Genomic DNA, 25,873 nt, shown 5'->3' on the forward strand with positions numbered 1-25,873 from the left:
AAAGAATAAAAATATACATACAGTCACTATAGTTTAAACTATATTCCAGAACATGTCCATTAAAAACAATATCAATGTTAAAACATTTAGCTAATCTTCATTAGAATTCAAGATAGTCAGGACAAAGTTTTACTTCCTTACTTGGAGAATTATCATCTCCCACAAGATTTCAAATTCATATTAAGTCATAAATGCTCATTGACACCACAGGTGCTTTATGTAATTTAATTTAATCTCAGTTCTGTTGCTTACATTTGTTTAGAACATTTCTTTCTTTGGAGAGAAAATAAAGTCCCAGGATATTTATTAAAATAAAACTGGTTTAAGTGTTTTAACAACTGCTGCTGTTCAAATTCTATCCTATTGGTTTAATATCTAACTTAAAGGCCTCAGTGCTTCTGTGATTATTTTAAGAAATTATAAAATTGTTTTTATAATTAAAAAATTATAGCAATACTTAAACAGTAACTTAATAACATATAAGTAATTTGAAGACACAAAATATTAATGTTTGTTGAAAATATTTTACTAGGCAAAGCTTAAAAATGATATGTTATCCATTATTTTTATTGTTATGCTGTTAGGTGCTGTTGGGTCAATTCTGACTCATAGCGACCCTGTGTACAACAGAACGAAACATGGCATGGTCCTGTAACATCCTCACAATTGCTGCTATTTTGAGCCCATCGTTGTAGCCACCGTGTCAATCCATCTCATCGAGGGTCTTCCTCTTTTTCGCTGACCTTCCACTTTACCAAGTATGATGTTCTTCTCCAGGGGCTGGTCCCTCCTGGCAACATGTTCAAAGTATATGAGACAAAGTCTCGCCATCATCACTTCCAAGGAGCAATCTGCCTGTTTTTCAAGACAGATTTAGTTTGTTCTTCTGGCAGCCCACGTTGCATTCAATATTCTTTGCCAATAGCATAATTCAAAGGTGTTGAGTTCTTCATTGTTCAACTCCTGCATACATTTTTTAGGTGACTGAAAATACCATGGCTTGGGTCTGGCGCACCTTAGCCCTCAAGGTGACACCTTTGCCTTTTAAACTATTATTTAGACTACTTTGAAAAATTTAGTAATTAAAATATAACTAAAAACTTGCTACATTCTTGGATGTATAATTGAGGAGATTATCTCTTAACAGCACACATTCCAAAGCATCAAATTTAGCCTTAATATGCATTTTATGATTTTGGAAAACAGTAGAGATTTGTCTTCTCTGGCTATATCTATGTAATAAAAAAAAAAAAATAGTGATTCTTAAAATTCAAGTCTGCACAGTGCCACTTAGAAGCAAGAAAAAAGGAATAGTTTAATCTGAGGTAAGCAGTAGTTATTATATTAATAAAAGAAGAGGCGAGATGTAAACTGAAGATCTTCAGACCCTGGAAACTTCAATAATCTTATCTCTAACCTGTTCCCAGTTACAGATGTGTTCATGGATGGCAGTTAAGGTGGGAGCAGACTGAACAGAGCACACATGCTGGTATTCTCAGGAAATAACTAGGGAATAATGTAAGAATATACAGTCAAGCATTAAGGTGCAGAGTTCAGTGAAGGGAGGCACAATGAGAGTTTGAATAATCAGGGGACCTTAAATGGGATTTGAAACAGGGATTAGACAAAGAGGAAGTAGAGGAATGTTCTAGCTCACATTTCTTTTTGCATATATATAAAGAAAATCTTGAAAAGTATCACTGTCTTTTTACTACTGCTGGTTCTAAACCTTTTATAGTATGATTAGATTGAAAAGTCTTATACTGACTATATGTGCCCTAGAAAAATACACATTGCACAGAACTACCTGTAGATATGGGCAAAAGGATTTGGCAAGGGATGAGGAAACTGGGCAATATTTTAACCTTTGTGTTTGCAAAATCAGATATGGAAATCTTAAAGAGACATTTGGGACTGCAACAGCTACCTTTCAAGAAGTTTCTATAAAATTCTGTGAAATGCTTCCCAATTTTCAGGGAAAATACTTCAAATGAAAAAGTGGTTTGACAAGTTTCACTTGCTAAAATATGGAATTCATATTGATGCAGAACAGAAAAGTTTTCCTATTAATAAGCAAAGTTGTTAAGGTTACACTCAGAATCTTTCTCTTCAAAGCCAGATGTATTTATTCTTTTCTTTCAAATTCTTTATCCATTGTGACAACCAGCAAACTGTTAATTCATAGTACAATAGTCTCAATAAAAGACAGAGAAATGGTCCTTAAAAAATCTGACTTAAGAAAAACAATGCAGAAAAAAGACTAAAACAAATAAGAAAAAAAAAAATCAATGCATTTAACTTAGTCTGTTAGTAAGAGGAATAGTTCTGATGATAACCTAATTTAAGTCCAATCAAATTAAATTGGTTTGCAGCTGATGGTCTTATTCAGCGTTGCATCTTCAGTGCCAAGCAAAGTACCTGTCATTCGATAGGCTTAAAAAACATTATCTACATGCTAAGAGCTGAAGGCATCTGTCAGGCAGCAAGTTACTGGGTAGTTAAAAAATGAACGTACTCATAAAATAGACAGGACAATTATCCTGACTGCTAAAACCAACTTCTATGATGAGAAAAACTGACATTTAATCTTTCGTTAAAATGGTACCTGCCACCAATGCCACGTAGCTAATTAGAAAATTAGATTAAGTCTAGAATAAAGTATCTTGCTATACACACAAATAACAAAAAACAAAAAACAAAACAAACTTGCCATACTTTAGATAAATTAAAAAGATGTCAGGGACCCCGAAGAAAAAGATTTCTAGGAGCAAAAGAATATCTACAAGTCAGTTCACGCCAGAAACGGGGGTGGGAAGTGAGGAGAAAAGGAAATATTTGAATCTCTACCACTGTCAAGTACTATGTTAAACTGGTATAAGTAAGTTATCTCATTATATCCTCACAACTACTTTATAAAATATATATCCCAATGTTAATACGGAGGCAGTGTAACAAATTAAGAGCTAGGCTCAAAAGGCAGATTGCCTGGGTTCAGATTGTGGTTGTACAAATAACTTGTATACCCTTAAGCGAATTTCTCTGTGCCTTGATTTTTCCATCTGTAAAATGAAGGCATTAAGAGTACCTACTTCATAGGGCTATTAGGAAGATTAAATGAAGACATTTAATACTTAGCTAGTGCCCTGAACATAATTCTTCAATAAATATTAGTTGTTGGTATTGATGAGGAAATAGCAAGGCTAAACTGACTTTTTTAAGGACATATTGCTTTTAAATTGCAGATTTGGACTACTTCTCTCCACCCCAAGTCTCAATATCTTTGGTTACCATTACCCCACCTAGGGTTGAGGTGGGAGGTAAGAAATTTAGGGTAGGTATCCTAAAACTGGAGCTCTCGTGGTGCAGTGGTTAAAAGCTCAGCTGCTAACCAAAAGTCTGAATCCACCAACCACTCCTTGGAAACCCTATGGGGCAATTCTACTCTGTCCTATATGGTTGCTGTGAGTTGGAACAGACTGGACGGCAACGGGTTTGGTTTTTGTCCTAAAACTGCACTAGTAAAGTTAGTTTAAATTTAGAACAGCAAAGCATTTCCTGTATATACATAATTTCATGGTTTCGTATATTGTTTTTGTTTTCTTTTCATGTCCCAGGAAAACATTCCTTTAAAAATCTTCAACACCGTTTTGGTTAAATTTTGTTTTTCTACACTTTGGTCATGACAAGTGTAGGCGTAGAAGGGGGAACAAGGGATTCAGTCCTTTGGTGCCACTGTGCCCCTTAATACCAGAGAAGAGAAAGTAATAGGACAAAACCAGTGTACAAAGCTACGGCAGAAGGCAGTTAAGTGTGGAAACTATGAAAAAATAGAGAAAGGGCCAGCCAGGAAAGTTAAAATCCCCTAGCCAGAAAGCTTTTCGTTTTGTCTCTCTACCTGATGAATTTTCATCAGCCTTGGTAGTGCAGTGGTTAAAATGCTTGGCTGCTAACCGAAAGATTGGCAGTTCAAACCCACCATCCACTCCATGGGAGAAAGGTGTGGCAGTCTGCTTTCGTAAAGATTTACAGCCTTGGAATCCCTTTGGGGCAGTTCTACTCTGTCCTATAGGGTTGTTATGAGTCAAAATCAACTTGACAGCAATGGGTTTGGTTTTTTATTTTTATTTTTTTGATGAATTTTCATATTAAACAAAGAAGGTCACATTACAGTCTTTTGGTGAAGCCATGGAATCAAACCATCTATTCTCCAAATAGCAAGACTGATGATGCTAAAAGTAAACGGTTTAAAAAAAAAAGAAAAGAGATTCCATTTTTGTTAGGCTATTCCAGTATCCTAAATATTGATTTCAGTTTCATCATCTAAAGGGATATTTTAATAATTTTGTTCAACAAAGCAGGCAGTCTGAAGGACAGCAACAATTATGATAAAGCTAGCTGATTAGCTATGAAAATGAAAATGTAAGGCGACTGACTGAAACAGACACCAAACTTGCTTGTCTCATGCAGAGGTGGCCTTTGTAACGTTAGACTGTTTCTTCACAGCTGATGTTTTACCTTTGGTACAGCAAAAATATGCTATGATATCTGTAAATTAAAGAAAATCTAAATGTAACTCTCAGAACAAGATTTATCTAAGTCAGAAGATGTTAAACCACATCATCATACCTGGTATTAATTTTATCTTGAAACCATTTGCTGTAAGACGAGGATCAGACAGGTAGGTTGATCCACTGTATCCTTGGTCATCTGTTGTCATTTTACATAAAACCTCTAAATAATGAGATCCACCAAAAAGACTGAAAAAGAAATTATGGCTCTTTAACTTATTAAATATGTAAAATGAAACAACAGGATTTTGGGGAATGTAATCCAAGGGGTCTTTACAAAGTGTTATTTTACTATCAAAATACAAAGGTATAAGTAGCCCTATGAGAATGTCTTATTTTTTACACTTCTATTTATATTTTATATACAACCTACTGCATATAGTTCACAGAAAAGAGAAGAGGTAAAGATAATAGGCAGTCTCTATCTTTTAGAATATTACAAACTAAATGTGAAATCAAGAAATGTGCTCTAATACAAATGAAAACTTTATAAATAATGCCATTTTATACCTTAAAAACAGACACAATAATATACTGTCGAGTTACCCAAGTCATCCACTCTGACTAATTTTCAATTGCTAGCCAAGGTTACTCAAATAAAATGGTAAGAATATTATCCTTTTGGCTAAAAACTTATAAATTTAACAATTCGGAACTGAGGAGGGCTTCCTTCAGTCTATTGCAGGCATAGCACGTTTGTCAAACTTGACATATGATACGATTTTCAGTGATCTGGGCCCTAAACAAAATTTTGAGGCAACCAAAGATTATCTCTGGCACAAATCGACCTTTCACATTGGTTCCATGCTTGGTTATGCTGCCTCATACTATAAGTCATTGCAAGAAGTTGTGTGTTATGGTTGACATGTGGGTGGTTTCTATTTTCCCATTCATTCAATGAATATTCGAGTGCCTACCAAGTGCTATGCTCTGTCCTAGGTACAAGAAGCAATGTTCCAGTGAAGGATGATGAGGGGCTATTTCTTCATTATAACTCGCTACTCTTTGAAAGAGTGAGTGGATAGATGATATCTTTGCTTACACTCTTAAAGGTTGAGGGCCATCCCCCAGCTGTGAGAAGAGAACTTTGGCTATGTATATGACAAATATACACTGCTGGTCTAACCAATGCTCAGAAAATCAACCTGAAAGCTGCTGGTGGTGGTGATGATGATATAATACAGCAATAAATGGTGTAGGCTCTGGAGTTAGACTGTCTAAATTGGAATCATGGCTCTCTCACTTATTTACTGGCTGTGTAGGCTGAGGTAAGTTACTTAACCATTCTGTTTATGTTTCTTCATCTATAAGATGTGGATTGTAATACCTACCTCATAAGATTGTTATGAAGATAAGATCATGAAAACAAAGTTCCTATCACATAGTAAGTGCTCAATAAATACTAGCCATTGCTACTGTTAATATTTTTAGGCTCTTTTATTTTGTAAATTTCTAAATTACCCCATTCAGAGGTAGTTTTACACAAACTGGGATTAGAACCCTGGTGAGAAAACTGAATCCAACTCATATTAACCCGCCAACACTGTGAGACAATCAGTCTATAACTCAGTTTTGAAAAACTTAACAAATGCAATAGGGATGTCATTATTTCAGAATAAGAGGGGAAAACAATTTTGGATCGAGCTTTGTTGCTGTCCATGTTCAATGAAGAAAGATTTATTTTCAGGCTAGGCTGGGCCCAAAATAATAGTTTACTGTATTTGTTTTTGAATAACAGTATATCACATAGAAAAATATTTTTAAAAACCTAAAATTTAGACAAGCACAAAAAGATTTTTTAGATCTAAATGAACGTTTACAAATACCATTTAGAAAAGGAATCAAGTTTAAAAACTCAGTTGCCTCTTTTTTGAGGGGAGAAAGTAAAAGGTGCTATCAGATTTTTGAACTGTGTATTTTATTCTTCCTTTGACAGTTTCCTAAGCCAATATGCTGGATATTTAGTTAAGTTCACTGAACTTATTAAAGTTAGGGTTACTGTTGCCCTTATTTAAAAAGGCAGCTTTAACAAATCCTTTTCTGTGTCTGGCCATATCTGAAACAGGGTAATCTAATGACGTGTCCTAGGGAACAAATTCTTTTTAATTTCAGGGTTTCCTATCTCCTTTGTCATACATACGTTCTCTTCTACCTGTGTCAGAGTGAAAAAGAAATAAGTATAAAAAGAGAAATGTTAATATGTTACTCATTCTTATAAGCAGTAATAAGCTCATATAGGATATAAAAAGGAAATACCCCATTTTGTAGCTTGTAATAAAATAATTCTGGCAAAAATCATCAATGAATGAAACCACAGATGAAAAGACTGACGGGAAACTTTCAGGTGAAAGAATCAGGCTGTCATCAGCTGAATGCACTGAAAAATGCCTTCTGGACAAGAGGAAATACGAAGCACATAGCATCACCTACTAAGCAATCTTCCAGAAAGTACAATCTATTTAAGCCTTCTGAGCTAAAAAGAGATTTAAGAGACATAAAAACCAGATGTAATGTGCGGACCTTGTTGAGATACCAACTAAATTAAAACATTTTAAAACTATAAGGAAGGACATTTTTGAGACGATGGAGAATAATTCCAAGGAATTATTATTGTGTAAGTTATGAAAAAAGTCATTTTTGACAGATGCACACTGAAAGATGTGGGAATTGCTCTAAAATACTTTTAACAAAGGAAAATAGATAGATAGAGGTAGATATGACAGATGAAGCAAATGCAGCAAAATCTGGATAAGTGTTGATAAACGTGCTTCCTGTATAATTTATCTATTTTGGTATATGTTTGAAAATATTGAAACAAATAGCACACATGAGGAGCACCATGGCAACATAACTTCACCATTACCCTAGAGAAGTCACTAATATATAGGAGAGACTTGAGCTTGATATTTATTAATTACAGAAGTGAGCTATCTAGAATATTCTAAAATTACCCACTTAAAAGCAATTAATTCCACTAGGCTTAGAAATCAAGTTAAATAAAAATCATTTTCTCCTACAAGAAAACACTTTCAACTTTTTACCTTCAATTTCTAAGCTAGTATGGATTAATACATGTTTCTAGATTTAAAAAAATAGAGAATTTACATTACTTCACCATACCTCTCTGTTAGTATAATTGGATTTTCCAGTGGCTCTGCAGGAAGTTTATGATTCTCAAGAAGTCTTTTAAACAGCAGGGCTTCTTCCATTCTATATGGATTTAATAACATTACCTCTTTTTTGGATGCAATTAGCCAGGCATCAGGAAACTTAAGATTGTGGATCAAGCAAAGTTCATCCTTCTCTTCTAAGTCAAACTTCTTATGCTTCTCAAAATTAATTTTCAAGTTTTTCATAGAAAAGGGAACCTGTACTACTTTAATACTTTGGGTCTTTTTTTTTTCAATTTGGGACTGAAAGAGCACATCAAGTTTTGGCTGATGAGATAATGAAGTTTTCAACTTGTCCTTCTGGGCCAAATGCCACACACTGATGGGTTTTGTCTTTTTCCCGCCATCTTTTAATGATATTTGTGACTCCTGTTCAGTGGCTCTCTTCATTTGCCTATTGTATCGCTCCAAGTCCTTAGCAGCCTTCTCTTCGTATCTAAGAATAAAGATAAAATGGAACTAATGAGGTCATAATCAGAAATATATTATCCATCTGAAATTAAAAAAAAAAAAAAGAGCTGATATTATAGTTCCAGTAATGATGGATTAGCTTGTATTGGACTAAGCATTCCACATACAACCATGGTGATAAGCTCTGAACAAAATATAAAATCGACTATTTAAAATAGGTACTGGGGAGCAGCCAAAAGCAGGAGGAAATTGAAAGGAATTCAACCCTTGAAAAAAGAGACATTTATATAGCTTTTACTGAGAAGGCACTCCCCAGCATGAAGTGGGTTGGCCAGAACTGAAGCAGAAAGCTGAAATCTAATTAGCCTGAGTCATCAGAACACAAAGTTTCCTGCTGCCATAAGTGGTAACTGAGGAGAAATCCCATGTGTGAGAGCCAAGAGGAAAACAACAGCTAGAAGGCTGAAAGAGCTGAACAGAGATTTCAGGTGCTGCCAGGTGCTGCCCATTGAGGGAGACAGTTTGGAGTCTGAATTCTACAAAGTTAGTGGCTTGGTAAACACCTGGGGCTTTCCATTAAAACTTGAGAAGGAATTTTACCCACATCATTGGGGTAAAAACTATGCCTAGAACTAAGAAGGATGCTACAGGACTAAGGAAAAAGCTGAAACAATCCCTCCCTAAAAAAGTATAAACAAAGCTTCCACAAGTTCAAGGTGATCCATCGGTAATTCAATGCCTGGCAAAATAAAAATCAACACTTTTCAGAGGAAGAAAACAGAATCTAAAGTCTGCAACATACCACCCACAATGTCCATTATATGATCAAAATTTCAATCAAGCAATAAAGCAGGAGAATGCAATTCATGATCAAGAGAAAAAGTGGGCAATAGAAACCAAAGTCATGATGACCTAAATATTGTAATGAGCAAGAAAGCACTTAAAAATAGCTTTTATAAATGCTTAAGTACTTAAAGGAAAAGATCATAATGAGAGGACAGAATAGGAAATCTCCAGAGAAATGGAAATGGAAAAAATACAATATCTAAAATAAAAATTAACAGGATAGGCTTAAAAGCAGATCAGAGCTGGCAAAACACTGGGTCAATAGAAATTACCCAATCTGAAAAACAGAGAGAAAAAAAGACTGACATTTAGTCAACTTGGAGAAATATAACTACTTACAGATGCAAAAAGTGCAGTAAACTGTAAGGAGGATAAACGCAAAAAAATCCAACCAAAAACCAAACCCACTGCCGTTGACTGGGTTCTGACTCATAGTAACCTCACAGGGTTTCCAAGGCTGTAAATCTCTAGGAAAGCAGACTGCCACATCTTTCTCCCACAGAGCCACTGGTGGTTTCAAACCATTGACCTTTCAGTTAGCAATCAATTGCTTTAACTACTGTACCACCAGGGCTCCTTGTAAAGAAATTCACACACTGGTATATTAGAATCAAACAGCTGAAAACCAAAGGTAACAGAAAATCCTGAAATCAGAGAGAGAGAGAGAAAAAAAAAAAAATTACAAAAAAGGACCACCACCACAAATGATAAATGTTAACTTCTCAGCAAAGCAACATAGAGCCAGATGACAACAAATGACAAAAAATTTATATGAATGACATCTTTTAAGTACCAAAGGAACCCAGAATTCTATATCCAGAAAAATAGCCTAAAAAAATGCAGAAGAAATAGACATTCTCTGATAAAAGAAAGCTGAGAATTTGTTGCCAAGATATTTGCACTATAAGAATTGTTGAAGGGAAATGATACCAGATAGAAACTGGGATCTCCAGGAAGGGATGATAAGCACCAAAAATGGTAATATGTAGGACAACAGAAATAAAAGAATGATCTTCCAAAAAATTCTCTTAAAAAATTTCTTTGAAAGACAGCTGTTTAAAAAAAAAAAAAATCCAGGATTTTAAGGTGGTATTTATATTGTATGTAGATATAAAATATATGACAACAGTTGTACAAACAGCAGGAGTGGTAAATGTATTTATATTTGCAAAGTTTTTACATTTTACATGAAATGGTACACTATTAACTCTAAGTGGATTATAATAAATTAAGGATGCATAATATTTTGTTTTTAATATAATCCTCAAAGCAACCACTAAAAATAATGCAAAATAAAAAGCAAAGCCACAGAAGAATTAAAATTCAATACTAAAATATATCTTGTTAACCCCAAAGAAGGCAAAAACAATAACAAAAAAGGGGAACAGAGGAACAAAACACACATAGAGGAAATGGAAAACAAATAGCAAAATGGTAGACCTAAATCCACACTTATCAATTATTACATTAAATGAATTAAATATTCCCAATAAGAGAAGGAACTTACAAAAAGCAACAATTATATGTATCTACAACAGACATTTTAAATATAAGACACAAATAGCTTGAAAGTAAAAGGAAACAGACACACCATGCAAAGTGTAAGTATAAGAAAGTCGGAATTGCTATAGTAATAAAAGATGAATTTGAAGAAAACAAGTTTTACCAGAGATAGAGTGACACTTAATAATAACCAAAGGAGCTATTAAAAGATATAATAATCAAAAATGTGCATGTATCTAATAATGAAGCTTCAAATTAAATGAATCAAAAACTTACAAATCTAAAGGGAGAAATACAGAATCATAATTGGAGATTTTAATGCCCCTTAAAAATTACAAAAAACTAGAGAAAAAAATAATAAAAATCAGTAAAACTATATTTAAATAATACTATCAACCACCTTAATCGACATCTTTAGAACACTACACCTAACAACTGCAAAATATAGATTCCTTTTAAGTACATATGGAACATTCACCAAGACAGACCATATGCTGGGCGTAATTCACAACAAATTCCAATACATTGAAACCTTACGTAGTATTTTTTCTGGGCACCACAAAATTTAATTAGAAATCAATAATACTAAGACACCTAGGAAAGTCCCAAGTATTTGGAAAATAACACAGTTTTATTCATAGTATCCCCAAATTGAAAACAACTCAAATATTCATCAACTGGAGACTGAACAAACAAATTGTGGTATATTCATACAGTTGAATGCTGCTGTTGTTGTGTGCTATGGTGACAATTCCAACTCACAGCGACCCACTGTGACAGAGCAGAACTGCCCCAGAGGGCATCCTAGGCTGTAATCTTCACAGGAGCAGATCACCACATCTTTTCTCCCACGGAGTGGTTGGTAGTTTCAAACCACTAACCTTTCGGTGAGCAGTGGCGTGCTTAACCACTGCACCACCATACAATTTAATACTGCTCAGCACTTAAAAAGAATGAACTACTGATACATTCAACAACATGCAGGAAACATAAAAATACTTTGTTGAGTGAAAGAAACCAGACATAAAGGCGTACATATCATACGACTTTATATATACGAATTTCAAGTACCAGAAAAACCAACCTAGGGTGCTGCAAATCTGAATGGTAGCTGCTTGTGAGGGTTATCTATGAAAATTGACTGGTAGGTGGCATAAGGGAAACTTTTCGGGATGGAAAAGTTCTCTATTTTGTTTGGGGGGGGTGGTTACATGGCTGTACACATTGATGAAAACACACTGAACTATATAGTTAAGATTTTTGCATTTCACAGTAAGTAAACTTTACTCAGCTTTAAAAATCATTTTAAAAAGTGTTGGGGCACAGTTAAGTAAAAAAAAAAAGAATAAAGAAATAACTATTTAAAAAGAGTTACTTCCAGACCTGAAGAGTTACTTAAACATTTGCTGTGACATCATGAAATATGTGAAGAATTCCTTAAAGAGTAGAAATGACAAATTTACATGCATCAATGAATATTCTATTTAGTTATCATATTACTAGTAATATTACAAAGTTACTATGATAACACGATAAGCAAAAATTATATGATGAAATTTACCATGGTTTCATAGTTAAATGCTAAGTTTTTCAGCTGCTATTTAATTCTCATTTTAAGGTCATCAATGAAAAATAAATTCAAATAAACAGAACAAAGTCAAACCATCCACTTCAATTTCAAAGATACAATAGATGTTTCATAATTATACTGGGTAAAATGTTAAGAGGCCTTTTCTTCAAAAATAACAAGAATAAAAGGAAACTTCTAGAATCAGAGACAGTCTGTACAGTGGTTATGTCAACCTTTTTCTAAAATACTGAGATGCCTGGGTTCCACCCTCAGTTTCTAATTTTCCAGACCTAGGTTAAGGCTGGGAAGTTGTTTTTATAAAGCTCCACAAAACCCGTTACCGTCGAGCGATTTTGACTCATAGTGTCCTATAGACAGAGTAGAACTGCCCCATAGGGTTTCCAAGGAGCTGCTGGTGGATTCAAACTGATGACCTTTTGGTTAGCAGTCGATCTCTTAATCACTGTGCTGCCAGGGCTCCACCGGTAACTACAATGCAATCAGGTTGAAAACTACTGCTATGTTTCAGTAAAGTATAACGGTTAAGAGACACAAAGGTTAAGGCCTGGCCTGGTTATGTCACTTAGTAGCTCTGTAAGCTCTGTACACCTACACAAATTACTCTATTTGTCTGTTGCTCAGTATGCTCATTTGTAATATGCAGATAAGTCATAGCTTTGTTGTGAGGTATAAAATGAGTTACAATGTGTAGAACAGTGCTTTTACATAGTAAATGGTCATAAATGTTTGCTATCATTTTTCCATCAAGAAACATATATAACGAATGGGGCACAAGACTGACTAACAAGTAGCTGGTAATCATTTAAGTAATCTTGCTAAAATAAAAAAAAAAGTTTTAAATTTGAAACTAGAGAATTAATGTTATTTCCAGTACTGAACTCTTAAGAAACTGGCTAAATTTTATTATGTGATATTCATATCACATTTTTAAGGAGAAATCTGAATAGCTATGTAAAAAAAAAAAAAATGACAGTACTGAGAGAATTGTATTAAATGTTGAAAGTGAGACTAGGAGACAAGAGACCACAGCACACATGCTGCTTGTACTCAATACGTGTTTAATGGATAAATGTTAGCCAGGTGAGAATGTATAAAAGACCATATTTCATTGTAACGTAGATGAAAAATGCCTCCTTGGGTTACTTACTATGCCATATTTACAATTTTTAAAGTTATTTTCTCCCATTTCTACTTAGTATCTGAAGTTCTGGTTTAGCTATACAGCACATATGGTTTTCAACACAGTGTATTTTCAACAGGTACTGGCAGTATTTTTAAGCTCTTGGACATTCAAATTCAGGATTTTTCCTGAATGGTGGGAAATAAATGACGGCAAAGGTCACCATTTGTAATTAATTACAATGTGCAAATTTTTCACATATGGTCCTAATCTTTCATTTACTCAAAAATCAATTTAACTAGTTCCTTAGGAAATACATCGAGTTATGTCCAAAATGATATTAAGTAATGTTAAGTAAAAACAGCTGCTACCTTTGTACTTAATACCATTAAGGGATTTAGTAACTTGAATGGGAAATATTAATCCTGAACAATATTGTGGTTTGATTTGACCAGTACATAGCTAATTCAAATAATGTTCTTGTGACTAAAGATTTCATCTAATCATCCAGTTTACTGTCACTTTCATTTTCAAAAATACCCCAACTGTAATACTATTTTTAGTAGAAATGTTTCTAGCTACCGCAAAGGAAGGCTCAAATTACCATTGATTGACTGAGACCTGAGTGACAAGGAGAATCCAGGGTGCACGGCCTAAACTGGGAATTGAATCCACTAGAGAAAAGGAGAGCAAAGCAAGAGGGGAAAAAAAATCCAGAAAGAACCAAAAAATGAATGTACCTCTTACCCAAAACTCTGTCCTACGCTCTCAGCACAGTTGTAACAACTGAACAACCCCGATCCTAGTCCTTATTCAAACTCTATGACACGGCTTAAAGGACCCTGCATGATCTGGCCCATGCTTTCCCCATCTTTCTTTACCACACTCTACTATATTCTATTCCAGTCATATCTTTTAGTTCCTGAACACCATCATGTTCCTTCTAGCTTCTGGGCCTTCTCATATGCAGTTCCTTCTACCTAAAAATTCCCTACACCTTTCTGGTTAATTGCTATTCAGGGAAGCATCTCCTGTCCCACAGAGGAGAGATTAAGCCCAACAGCTATGTGTTTTCTTAATTCTCTATATTTCCTTTATTTTAATACTCATCGCACCTATGATTATTACTTGTTCAACTGTCTTCCTCACTAAACTGTACCATTTATAAGTAGAGAAGAACATATGTTTTATGACTGTATCTTACGGGTCGCTGACTTGAAATTGACTCTAGGCAACAAGTTTGTCTGGTTTGGTTTAGTTTTTGCTGCCTTTAAGGGCCCCAATTTATCTTCTGCAGTATCCCCCTCTACCAAAATTACCAAAATTCATAATTAAGGAATAAATGTTTACATTTCCAGCATTCTATCTTAAAGGGTGAAGGCCAAATTTGAGTTTGCCTCCATCCCCAATTTACTTGCTCTAATTCTTAAAATGTACTTTTGCATAAAACATCCCAGGGCTCGAGTGTTGACTTAATTTGTTCTGAGTTGCTGACAAATGTAACCTCAGGAGCCCACTTCTGGTATAAGCTATTGTATTATTTTCCTAGGGCTGCTGTAACAAATACCACCGACTGGTAACTTAAAACAACAGAAATTTATTCTCACAGTTCTGGAGTCCAAAAGTCTGAAATCAAGGTGTAGGCAGGGTTGGTACCTTCTGAAGGCTCTGAGGGAGAATCTGTCACACCTCTTTGCCAGCTTCTGGTAGTTGTTTCTTTGCTTGTAGATGCATCACTCTATTTCTACCTTCGTGGTCACATGACATTCTCCCTGTGTCTTCTTGTCCCTGTGCCTTCATATGGCCTTTTTTTTTTTTTTTATCAGTAAAAAACCCTCTCCCTCCCTCCCTCCCTCCCTCCCCGTAACCACAAAAGTATGTGTTCTTCTCAGTTTATACTATTTCTCAAGATCTTATAATAGTGGTCTTATACAATATTTGTCCCTTTGCCTCTGACTGATTTCGCTCAGCATAATGCCTTCCAGGTTCCTCCATGTTATGAAATGTTTCACAGATTCGTCACTGTTCTTTATCGATGCGTAGTATTCCATTGTGTGAATATACCACAATTTATTTACCCATTCATCCGTAGATGGACACCTTGGTTGCTTCCAGCTTTTTGCCATTGTAAACAGAGCTGCAATAAACATGGGTGTGCATATATCTGTTTGTGTGAAGGCTCTTATTTCTCTAGGGTATATTCCAAGGAGTGGGATTTCTGGGTTGTATGGTAGTTCTATTTCTAACTGTTTAAGATAACGCCAGATAGATTTCCAAAGTGGTTGTACCATTTTACATTCCCACCAGCAGTGTATAAGAGTTCCAATCTCTCCGCAGCCTCTCCAACATTTATTATTTTGTGTTTTTTGGATTAATGCCAGCCTTGTTGGAGTGAGATGGAATCTCATCGTAGTTTAAATCTGCATTTCTCTAATGGCTAATGATCGAGAGCATTTTCTCATGTATCTGTTAGCTGCCTGAATATCTTCTTTAGTGAAGTGTGTGTTCATATCCTTTGCCCACTTCTTGATTGGGTTGTCTTTTTGTGGTTGAGTTTTGACAGAATCATGTAGATTTTAGAGATCAGGCGCTGGTCGGAGATGTCATAGCTGAAAATTCTTTCCCAGTCTGTAGGTGGTCTTTTTACTCTTTTGGTGAAGTCTTTAGATGAGCACAGGTGTTTGATTTTTAGGAGCTCCCAGTTATCTGGTTTCTCTTCGTCATTTTTGGTAATGTTTTGTATTCTGTTTATGCCTTGTATTAGGGCTCCTAGGGTTGTCCCTATTTTTTCTTCCACGATTTTTATCGTTTTAGTCTTTATGTTTAGGTCTTTGATCCACTTGGAGTTAGTTTTTGTGCATGGTGTGAGGTATGGGTCCTGTTTCATTTTTTTGCAAATGGATATCCAGTTATGCCAGCACCATTTGTTAAAAAGACTACCATTTCCCCAATTAACTGACACTGGGCCTTTGTCAAATATCAGCTGCTCATATGTGGATGGATTTATATCTGGGTTCTCAATTCTGTTCCATTGGTCTATGGGCCTGTTGTTGTACCAGTACCAGGCTGTTTTGACTACTGTGGCTGTATAATAGGTTCTGAAATCAGGTAGAATGAGGCCTCCCACTTTCTTCTTCTTTTTCAGTAATGCTTTGCTTATCCGAGGCTTCTTTCCCTTCCATATGAAATTAGTGATTTGTTTCTCTATCACCTTAAAAAAAGACATTGGAATTTGGATCGGAAGTGCATTGTATGTATAGATGGCTTTTGGTAGAATAGACATTTTTACTATGTTAAGTCTTCCTATCCATGAGCAAGGTATGTTTTTCCACTTAAGTATGTCCTTTTGAATTTCTTGTAGTAGAGCTTTGTAGTTTTCTTTGTATAGGTCTTTTACATCTTTGGTAAGATTTATTCCTAAGTATTTTATCTTCTTGGGGGCTACTGTGAATGGTATTGATTTGGTGATTTCCTCTTCGATGTTCTTTTTGTTGATGTAGAGGAATCCAAGTGATTTTTGTATGTTTATCTTATAACCTGAGACTCTGCCAAACTCTTCTATTAGTTTCAGTAGTTTTCTGGAGGATTCCTTAGGGTTTTCTGTGTATAAGATCATGTCATCTGCAAATAGAGATAATTTTACTTCCTCCTTGCCAATCCAGATGCCCTTTATTTCTTTGTCTAGCCTAATTGCCCTGGCTAGGACTTCTAGCACGATGTTGAATAAGAGCGGTGATAAAGGGCATCCTTGTCTGGTTCCCGTTCTCAAGGGAAATGCTTTCAGGTTCTCTCCATTTAGAGTGATGTTGGCTGTTGGCTTTGCATAAAAAAAAAAATGCCTTTTATTATGTCGAGGAATTTTCCTTCAATTCCTATTTTGGTGAAAGTTTTTATCATAAATGGGTGTTGGACTTTGTCAAATGCCTTTTCTGCATCAATTGATAAGATCATGTGGTTTTTGTCTTTTGGTTTATTTATGTGGTGGATTACATTAATGGTTTTTCTGGTATTAAACCAGCCTTGCATACCTGGTATAAATCCCACTTGATCGTGGTGAATTATTTTTTTGATATGTTGTTGAATTCTATTGGCTAGAATTTTGTTGAGGATTTTTGCATCTATGTTCATGAGGGATATAGGTGTGTAATTTTCTTTTTTTGTAATGTCTTTACCTGGTTTTGGTATCAGGGACATGGTGGCTTCATAGAATGAGTTGGGCAGTATTTCGTCATTTTCTATGCTTTGAAATACCTTTAGTAGTAGTGGTGATAACTCTTCTCTGAAAGTTTGGTAGAACTCTGCAGTGAAGCCGTCCGGGCCAGGGCTTTTTTTTGTTGGGAGTTTTTGGGTTACCGTTTCAATCTCTTTTTTTGTTATGGGTCTATTTAGTTGTTCTACTTCTGAATGTGTTAGTTTAGGTAGGTAGTGTTTTTCCAGGAATTCATCCATTTCTTCTAGGTTTGCAAATTTGTTAGAGTACAATTTTTCGTAATAATCTGATATGATTCTTTTAATTTCAGTTGGGTCTGTTGTGATGTGGCCCTTCTCGTTTCTTATTCAGGTTATTTGTTTCCTTTCCTGTATTTCTTTAGTTAGTCTAGCCAGTGGTTTATCAATTTTGTTAATTTTTTCAAAGAACCAGCTTTTGGCTTTGTTAATTCTTTCAATTGTTTTTCTGTTCTCTAATTCATTTAGTTCAGCTCTAATTTTTATTATTTGTTTTCTTCTGGTGCCTGATGGATTCTTTTGTTGCTCCCTTTCTATTTGTTCAAGTTGTAGGGACAGTTCTCTGATTTTGGCTCTTTCTTCTTTTTGTATGTGTGTATTTATCGATATAAATTGGCCTCTGAGCACTGCTTTTGCTGGTTTTGATAGGAAGTATTTTCATTCTCGTTGCATTCTATGAATTTCCTTATTCCCTCCTTGATGTCTTCTATAACCCAGTCTTTTTTCAGGAGGGTATTGTTCAGTTTCCAAGTATTTGATTTCTTTTCCCTAGTTTTTCTGTTATTGATTTCTAGTTTTATTGCCTTGTGGTCTGAAAAGATGCTTCGTAGTATTTCGATGTTTTGGATTCTGCAAAGGTTTGTTTTACGACCTAGTATGTGGTCTATTCTAGAGAATGTTCCATGTGCGCTAGAAAAAAAAGTATACTTTGCAGCAGTTGGGTGGAGAGTTCTGTATAAGTCAATGAGGTCAAGTTGGTTGATTGTTGTAATTAGGTCTTCCGTGTCTCTATTGAGCTTCTTACTGGATGTCCTGTCCTTCTCTGAAAGTGGTGTGTTGAAGTCTCCTACCATAATTGTGGAGGTGTCTATCTCACTTTTAAATTCTGTTAAAATTTGATTTATGTATCTTGCAGCCCTGTCACTGGGTGCATAAATATTTAATATGGTTATGTCTTCCTGATCAATTGTCCCTTTTATCATTATGTAGTGTCCTTCTTTATCCTTTGTGGTGGATTTAAGTCTAAAGTCTATTTTGTCAGAAATTAATATTGCTACTCCTCTTCTTTTTTGCTTATTGTTTGCTTGATATACTTTTTTCCATCCTTTGAGTTTTAGTTTGTTTGTGTCTCTAAGTCTAAGGTGTGTCTCTTGTAGGCAGCATATAGACGGATCCTGTTTCTTTATCCAGTCCGAGACTCTCTGTCTCTTTATTGGTGCATTTAGTCCATTTACATTCAGCGTAATTATAGATAAGTGTTTAGTGTTGTCATTTTGATGCCTTTTTATGTGTGTTGTTGACAATTTCATTTTTCCACATACTTTTTTGTGCTGAGACGTTTTTCTTAGTAAATTGTGAGATCCTCATTTTCGTAGTGTTTGACTTTATGTTTGTTGAGTCGTTACGTTTTTCTTGGTTTTTATCTTGAGTTATGGAGTTGTTATACCTCTTTGTGGTTACCTTAATATTTACCCCTATTTTTCTAAGTAAAAACCTAACTTGTTCTATATCGCCTTGTATCACTCTCCATATGGCAGTTCTATGCCACCTGTATTTAGTGCCTCTTTTTGATTATTGTGATCTTTTACATATTGACTTCAGTGATTCCCTGTTATGAGCATTTTTTTTTTTAAATTAATCTTAATTTGTTTTTGTGATTTCCCTATTTGAGTTGTTATCAGGATGTTCTGTTTTGTGACCTTGTGTTGTGCTGGTATCTGATATTATTGGTTTTCTGACCAAACAATTTAGTATTTCTTGTAGCTTTGGTTTGGTTTTTGCAAATTCTCTAAACTTGTGTTTATCTGTAAATATCTTAATTTCGCCTTCATATTTCAGAGAGAGTTTTGCTGGATATATGATCCTTGGCTGGCAGTTTTTCTCCTTCAGTGCTCTGTATATGTCATCCCATTCCCTTCTTGCCTGCATGGTTTCTGCTGAGTAGTCTGAACTTATTCTTATTGATTCTCCCTTGAAGGAAACCTTTCTTTTCTCCCTGGCTGCTTTTAAAATTTTCTCTTTATCTTTGGTTTTGGCAAGTTTGATGATAATATGTCTTGGTGTTTTTCTTTTTGGATCAGTCTTAAATGGGGTTCGATGAGCATCTTGGATAGATATCCTTTCGTCTTTCATGATGTTAGGGAAGTTTTCTGTCAGGAGATCTTCAACTATTTTCTCTGTGTTTTCTGTCCTCCCTCCCTGTTCTGGGACTCCAATCACACGCAAGTTATCCTTCTTGATAGAGTCCCACATGATTCTTAGGGTTTCTTCATTTTTTTAAATTCTTTTATCTGATTTTTTTTCAGCTATGTTGGTGTTAATTCCCTGGTCCTCCAGAGTTCCCAGTCTGCATTCTAATTGCTCGAGTCTGCTCCTCTGACTTCCTATTGCATTGTCTAATTCTGTAATTTTATTGTTAATCTTTTGGATTTCTACATGCTCTCTATGGATTCTTGCAACTTATTAATTTTTCTACTATGTTCTTGAATAATCTTTTTGAGTTCTTCAACTGTTTTATCAGTGTGTTCCTTGTTTTTTTCTGCAGTTAGCTTTATTTCATTTCTGATGTCTTGAAGCATTCCGTAAATTAGTTTTTTATACTCTGTATCTGATAATTCCAGGATTGTATCTTCATTTGGGAAAGATTTTGATTCTTTTGTTTCGGGGGTTGGAGAAGCTGTCATGGTCTGCTTCTTTATGTGGTTTGATATGGACTGCTGTCTCCGAGCCATCACTGGGAAACTTGTTTTTCCAGAAAATCCGCTGACTGGGACGCTGGCTCCAGGCTCCGAAAACAGTTGCTGCTTCCCTGTATTTGTTCGTTTTCCGTCTCTAAATCTGTGTTTGTTGTTCAGGGTTCGTAGATTGTTATGTATGTGATCGATTCACTTGTTTTTCCGAGTCTTTGTTGCAAGAGGGATCCGAGGTAGCGTCTACCTAGTCCACCATCTTGGCCCCGCCTCATCATATGGCCTTCTTAATGACACCAGTCATTGGTTTTAGGGCCTACCCTAATCCAATATGATATCATCTTAATTTGATTATATATGCAAAGACCCTATTTTCAAATAAGTTGACATTCACAGGTACCGGGGGTTAAGACTTTAACATATCCTTTTACGGGGACACAATTCAACCCACAACATTCTTCAAGCAATCAGTATTAAATAATTTTAGCAATTTATGCTCTCATCTCTTCAAAACAATTACAGTGTTGCTGGAATGACCAGTTCATTGCAAATAAATTTTAACCTTATCCAGAAAAAACACTCCATTGTCCCCAAATTACCCTCCTTAACATGTTTTATATGTTGCTGCAGGATCCTACTCCTGCTGACCTCTCTAGCTTCGTTTCTCACTAATTCAGCCAGATTAACCTTCTTTTAGGTTGCAGAGAACACTATAGTCTTCCTCACACTATCAGGCCCCATCTCTAGCACCATTTATGCAACAACCCACTCATCCACCACCTCCTTTACACACACACACACTGAGTCTATCTGGCTAACTGCTACTTTTCCTTCAGATTTCAGTTTAGATAGCACTTCTGATTCCTTACTCCCACCAAATGCTCACTCTACTACCCTGTGCTCTCCACTAGATAGGAAACTCCATGAAGATTGGGAACCAGTCCTGTTCATCAACCATTACAGCATCTAGCACGAAAATTCTGAATGAATTAAGATTCTAAGAAATAAAATAACATGTCCAAGGTCACACAGATTGGTTTTCATTTCCGTTCTGTTTACATCATACATGCAATTGCTTGTTTCCCACAAAGAATCTGAGATGGCTATTTCTGTTTATGATTATAGAAAAAAAAATTTCTTTTTAAGTTTAAGAGAACCAAAACTTGTATCTAGTTGATAGTATAATCACATAGCAAGTGGCTTAAAACACCATAATTTGATTATAGATCCCTAGACAACAACAAAGAATTAGGAAAACAAAAAATAGCAATGACAACAACAAAAAACCCTAAGCTGCTTTAAATAATGATAGTGTTGGTGGTAGTGTTGTTATTGTTATTCTGAGACACTGTGTATGTATTATGGATTAAAAAAACGAGTCACTGCATGGTTTTCTAATAGTCATTCCTGGTGTCACTGAAAACTGGATTTTCAGCATGGGAGAAAGGAGCTATAAATAGAAGACCAAGGAGGGTAAGTACAAGCTTTACAGTTCTGAATTTGAAATGAAAGTATCAGTATGAACTAATGATATAAATTTAGAAATTTCTAGTTCTGTCAATGAAAAGGCCAAGAGGCAATGACTATTTTGGCAGAAATAAATACTCCTGGCTCTTAGACTATGTTCCCTAAATACCACTTCCCACTAAAAGGGATAAGATTTCTGGGAAAAATGGTTAATCTAGGTATGGTGTAAGAGTTGTATAAGATGAGCAGGGAAGATCTCAGACCAAGAAGCAAGTAAGCTAGCAAAGTCTGCTAAGGTCGTATCAGAAGGATTCAGGAGCCAACTTGAAAAGGCTTCCACTGGCCAAAGGTAGGACGATTTGAGCATCAACAAGGATAAAAACTGAAATAGACCGAAACTTGTCAAATATATTTAAATCCATGAATTTATAATGACAGTAAAAAAAGAAAAGCCAATTTTTCATTTTTAGAAGGTACTAGTGAACCAAGTCTAACGATTATATTAAAAAAAATAGAAGAAGAAAAAAAAATCAAACCTTTAACCTGCCTTTTCTAAAGAAACCTTGTCACCAGGTAACTATGTATTAGATAGAAGGAAGGTTCTCTTTATAGAAGTATTTTAGCAAATAAATAAAAAAAAGAATGATAAACCATTTTGCTACCTTGAATGAACTAATGAATCTAGGCAGACAGAATCTAGAGAAAGAAAGAGACATAACCAGACAAGATGTGACTTGTGATGGAAAAAAAATACCACATATGAACACTTCTTGCCAAAATAAATAATTAAGTACAATATAAAGAATTCAAATTTGAATCTGATCAAGTCTCTAGCTCCAACTACCACTGGTTTACAGGAAATAGAAGAACAAGTTAGATGGCACTGGACATAAGGAAACTCAAGGGTGTGGAAACTCTACAAAACAAAAAATCCAGTTTCTTCCATAAATAAATTCAAAGAAAAACAAAAAAGGAAAAATAAATATTAAAAAAGGCTTAAGAGACACAGCAGCCAAAACAGTATGTGGATCTATTTGGGTCCTGATTCAAATAAATAAATAAATAATGTAACATTTATGAAACAACTAGAAATGTGAACACTGGGTATTTGATGATATTAAGAGCTTAGTGTGATTTTTTTTTTAAGTTATGACAATGGTATTATAGTTATGTTTAAAGTATAAGCATACCTTTTAAAGGTATACATCAAAATATTTATAAAACAGATGATATTAAGCCTAGGATTTGCTTCAGAATAATAAAGGAGGAGGGGAAGTGAGTTGGAGTATAGATAAAGCAGGACTGATCATGAGATGATGGCTGGTGAAAACAGGTGATGGGTTCACAGTACCGTTTTTTCCTACTTTTGTGTATATTTGAAAAAGAACAAAATACAACCATCACCCTCCCACCACCAAAAACAAGGTGAGGATTTCAGAAAAGTTAATTTATGGAGACTTTCTATATGGATGTTAACAGTAGTCTTTATTACATTGACACTGTCATTATAAGACTAAATTAGCTAGTGAAAAAGTTTTAAAAAATTGGTCAAGTGATGGATTATATTTAAAACTTTCTCTAGGTGTTTGACATTCTATTGAGATGCCTTGAATAACAATACATGACTGACATGACTGTAGGTATGGTTTCACTCTTTGATTTTCTGGTGAGCCAGAAACTCAAAACATAACATTTTGTGTTTATATGAACTTCCCTACGTCAATTGGAAACACCTATCATATTTGGAACATTTATTCAAATTACCTGATCTATATGTGACAAGCAATTTTATAGTTATTTTAATCAAATATAGATCAAATTACATATTTACCTACCAAAAAAACTTCAATATAGTTTAGAAGTTGCCAATGCATAATCAAATTTTAGAAGAAGCCCTGATTTATACTGAATAGGGTCAATATTAACACCACTAAATTGAATCTGCACCAATGGTACAATTTTAGTATTGTGCTATGTGTTTTCTGGATCAGTTTAAGGAAGATAATTGTTAAGGTATTTCTTTAAAACACCTCTATTGTAATTGCTCTAATGCAAAAACTTAAAAAAAAAAAAAAAAATGCCCTGGCAGAGAAAAGTTCTTTAATATAAAATAAAAAATAGGAGGAAATCGTAGTTTTAAATTGAGAAGAATGGTAAACCTTTAACAACAAACTTTACAAATTAGAAAGTGGTTAAGGCTTGTAACAACAACAACAACAAAAAAACATTTCAAAATTAACAAAAAAAGGTACTCTATCTAAGCCAAAAGGCATTTTCCATTAAATAAGAAGTTTTAAATTTTTTTTTAAACCTAGTGAGTCATATAGAATGGAAATAGCTGAGCCTTCGGGTCACATGCAAGCTCTGGAAACTTACTTCAGTTTTTCCTGTTCACTCAATGTCTTCCACAGTTCTTCAATTTGTACTGCTGCATCCTTCAAATTAGTCTTAGAATTTTCTGTGAGAAACCGAGCACGATAATCTTGAATAAAAAGAGCACTTGCTGACATGGGTTTCTTGATTACACGATTGCTAATTAAATCATAAGCTGTAAGCTGTCCAGATTTGTTATCAACCACATTTGACTTTTTGTTACAGGTACCTTCACTGAGATTCTTTGATTCAGGGCTGGGATTATTACTACATGCTAAACTTTCCTGTGGCACTAAAATTTTCACAGGTTCAATGTTTGTTCCCATTGAATTTTTAAGTACATTTCCCTTGCTCCAGTCATCTGCACAAATTTCTAAAGATGTCTCAAGGACTGCTGCTTCCTTGTTTTCCCCACTCTCATTTCTATGGCCTTTATCGCCATTTTCCGATTGGATATGCTTAATAGAACCTACAAAACAAGTTTCATGACATTCATTTTGGGCATCTTCACATGATAAACTATTCACTGGGATCTCTGGAAATGTATTTCTACTGTCCTTATCAATACTAGAATTTTCACTGCTGAAATGACGATCACAATGATCACCAACACATAACTGATGATTTAAACAATTACTAGTGTTTTTTTCAGATTGATCATTCTGTACTTCATTTTGGGAAGGAATGGCTGAAGTATCAACATTTGGATAATTATTTCCAGATGATTCTGTTTCATTAAAAAGTGCATCTGCTTGTGCTGTTCTATTAACAACCGTGCCAGCTGAGGAAACATCTGTTTTGTTATTTTCACAAGAATTTGTACTAAGCAGTGGTCCATAACAAGCCGTCATCAGGTTTTCAAGAGCAATCAAAACAGATTCCTAAAAATACAAATTAACAAATGTTAGGGGAAATTATGAAAATTATAAATAGACAATAAGATTCAAAAACAAAGATAAAAAATAAAAATACAAACAAGTCTTTTTTCATATGAAAATGGTTAGAATTGCATAAGTTTGTAAATAGCAGAAATTAATAGAGAAAAAAATGGTCTGAAAAAAGGTACCTTATTCTGTAGCAATACTTGACTTTTATCTGGTGTTAAATTTACATCGACATCAGCTGTAGGCACATCAATTTTTAGAAAAAAAATGGGATACAAACGAGTGGATTCCTTTAGGCACTTCAGATTGTAATAATGCCGAATTAACTAGAAACATACATAATGAACAAAAGACAAAAATGTCATGTAAATGAAGACAGTATTGCCAAACTTAAACACCACCACAAGGAGCAGATACAGTTGAGAAATGAGTGGAGGTAAATGTGTATTAGGAAAAGCCACATCTAACTAGTAATGCTCATTTAGAGGCCTTGAACCTACATGAAGCATGAGTATTCGTAAGCATAAATATTGAATGCAAGTGGCTTCATGGGTAAAAGATAAAAGAGTGCTGTGGATGCTTGGAAGGCATAGGGTTCAAATCCAAACTCTGCTAACTTCCTGCTATGCAACCTAAGAAAGTCATTTAATATCTTAGTTTCCTCACTACATATGGGGATAATAATGCATAATAAAGACTAAATGAGAAATTACATGTAAAGGTCCTGGCACAATGCTTAATAAATGTTATTCTATCTCCTTTTTTTCTTCTTTTCCTTATTTTAGAGCAGATTGTTGGAAGTAG

General features: G+C 34.8%; 1 protein-coding gene across 7 annotated transcripts in view; it reads right to left on the reverse strand.

Moving 5' to 3' along the window:
• PMS1 (PMS1 homolog 1, mismatch repair system component) overlaps positions 1-25,873 on the reverse strand; it is a 130,632-nt gene that overhangs the window by 9,433 nt on the left and 95,326 nt on the right. For 6 of the 7 annotated variants that reach the window (XM_064286894.1, XM_064286895.1, XM_023542752.2 and 3 more), the window contains 4 exons: positions 25,252-25,395; positions 24,189-25,066; positions 7,689-8,174; positions 4,627-4,757 (listed from right to left, as the gene is read on the reverse strand). In XM_064286894.1, the coding sequence (XP_064142964.1) occupies positions 4,627-4,757; positions 7,689-8,174; positions 24,189-25,066; positions 25,252-25,395 (1,639 nt within the window). Of the gene's footprint in view, positions 1-11; positions 4,546-4,626; positions 4,758-7,688; positions 8,175-24,188; positions 25,067-25,251; positions 25,396-25,873 lie in introns of those variants that run through there. The other variant, XM_064286897.1, reaches the window with a different exon arrangement.

The sequence above is a fragment of the Loxodonta africana genome, chromosome 6, assembly GCF_030014295.1.
Source record: "Loxodonta africana isolate mLoxAfr1 chromosome 6, mLoxAfr1.hap2, whole genome shotgun sequence".
NCBI classification, from domain to species: domain Eukaryota; kingdom Metazoa; phylum Chordata; class Mammalia; order Proboscidea; family Elephantidae; genus Loxodonta; species Loxodonta africana.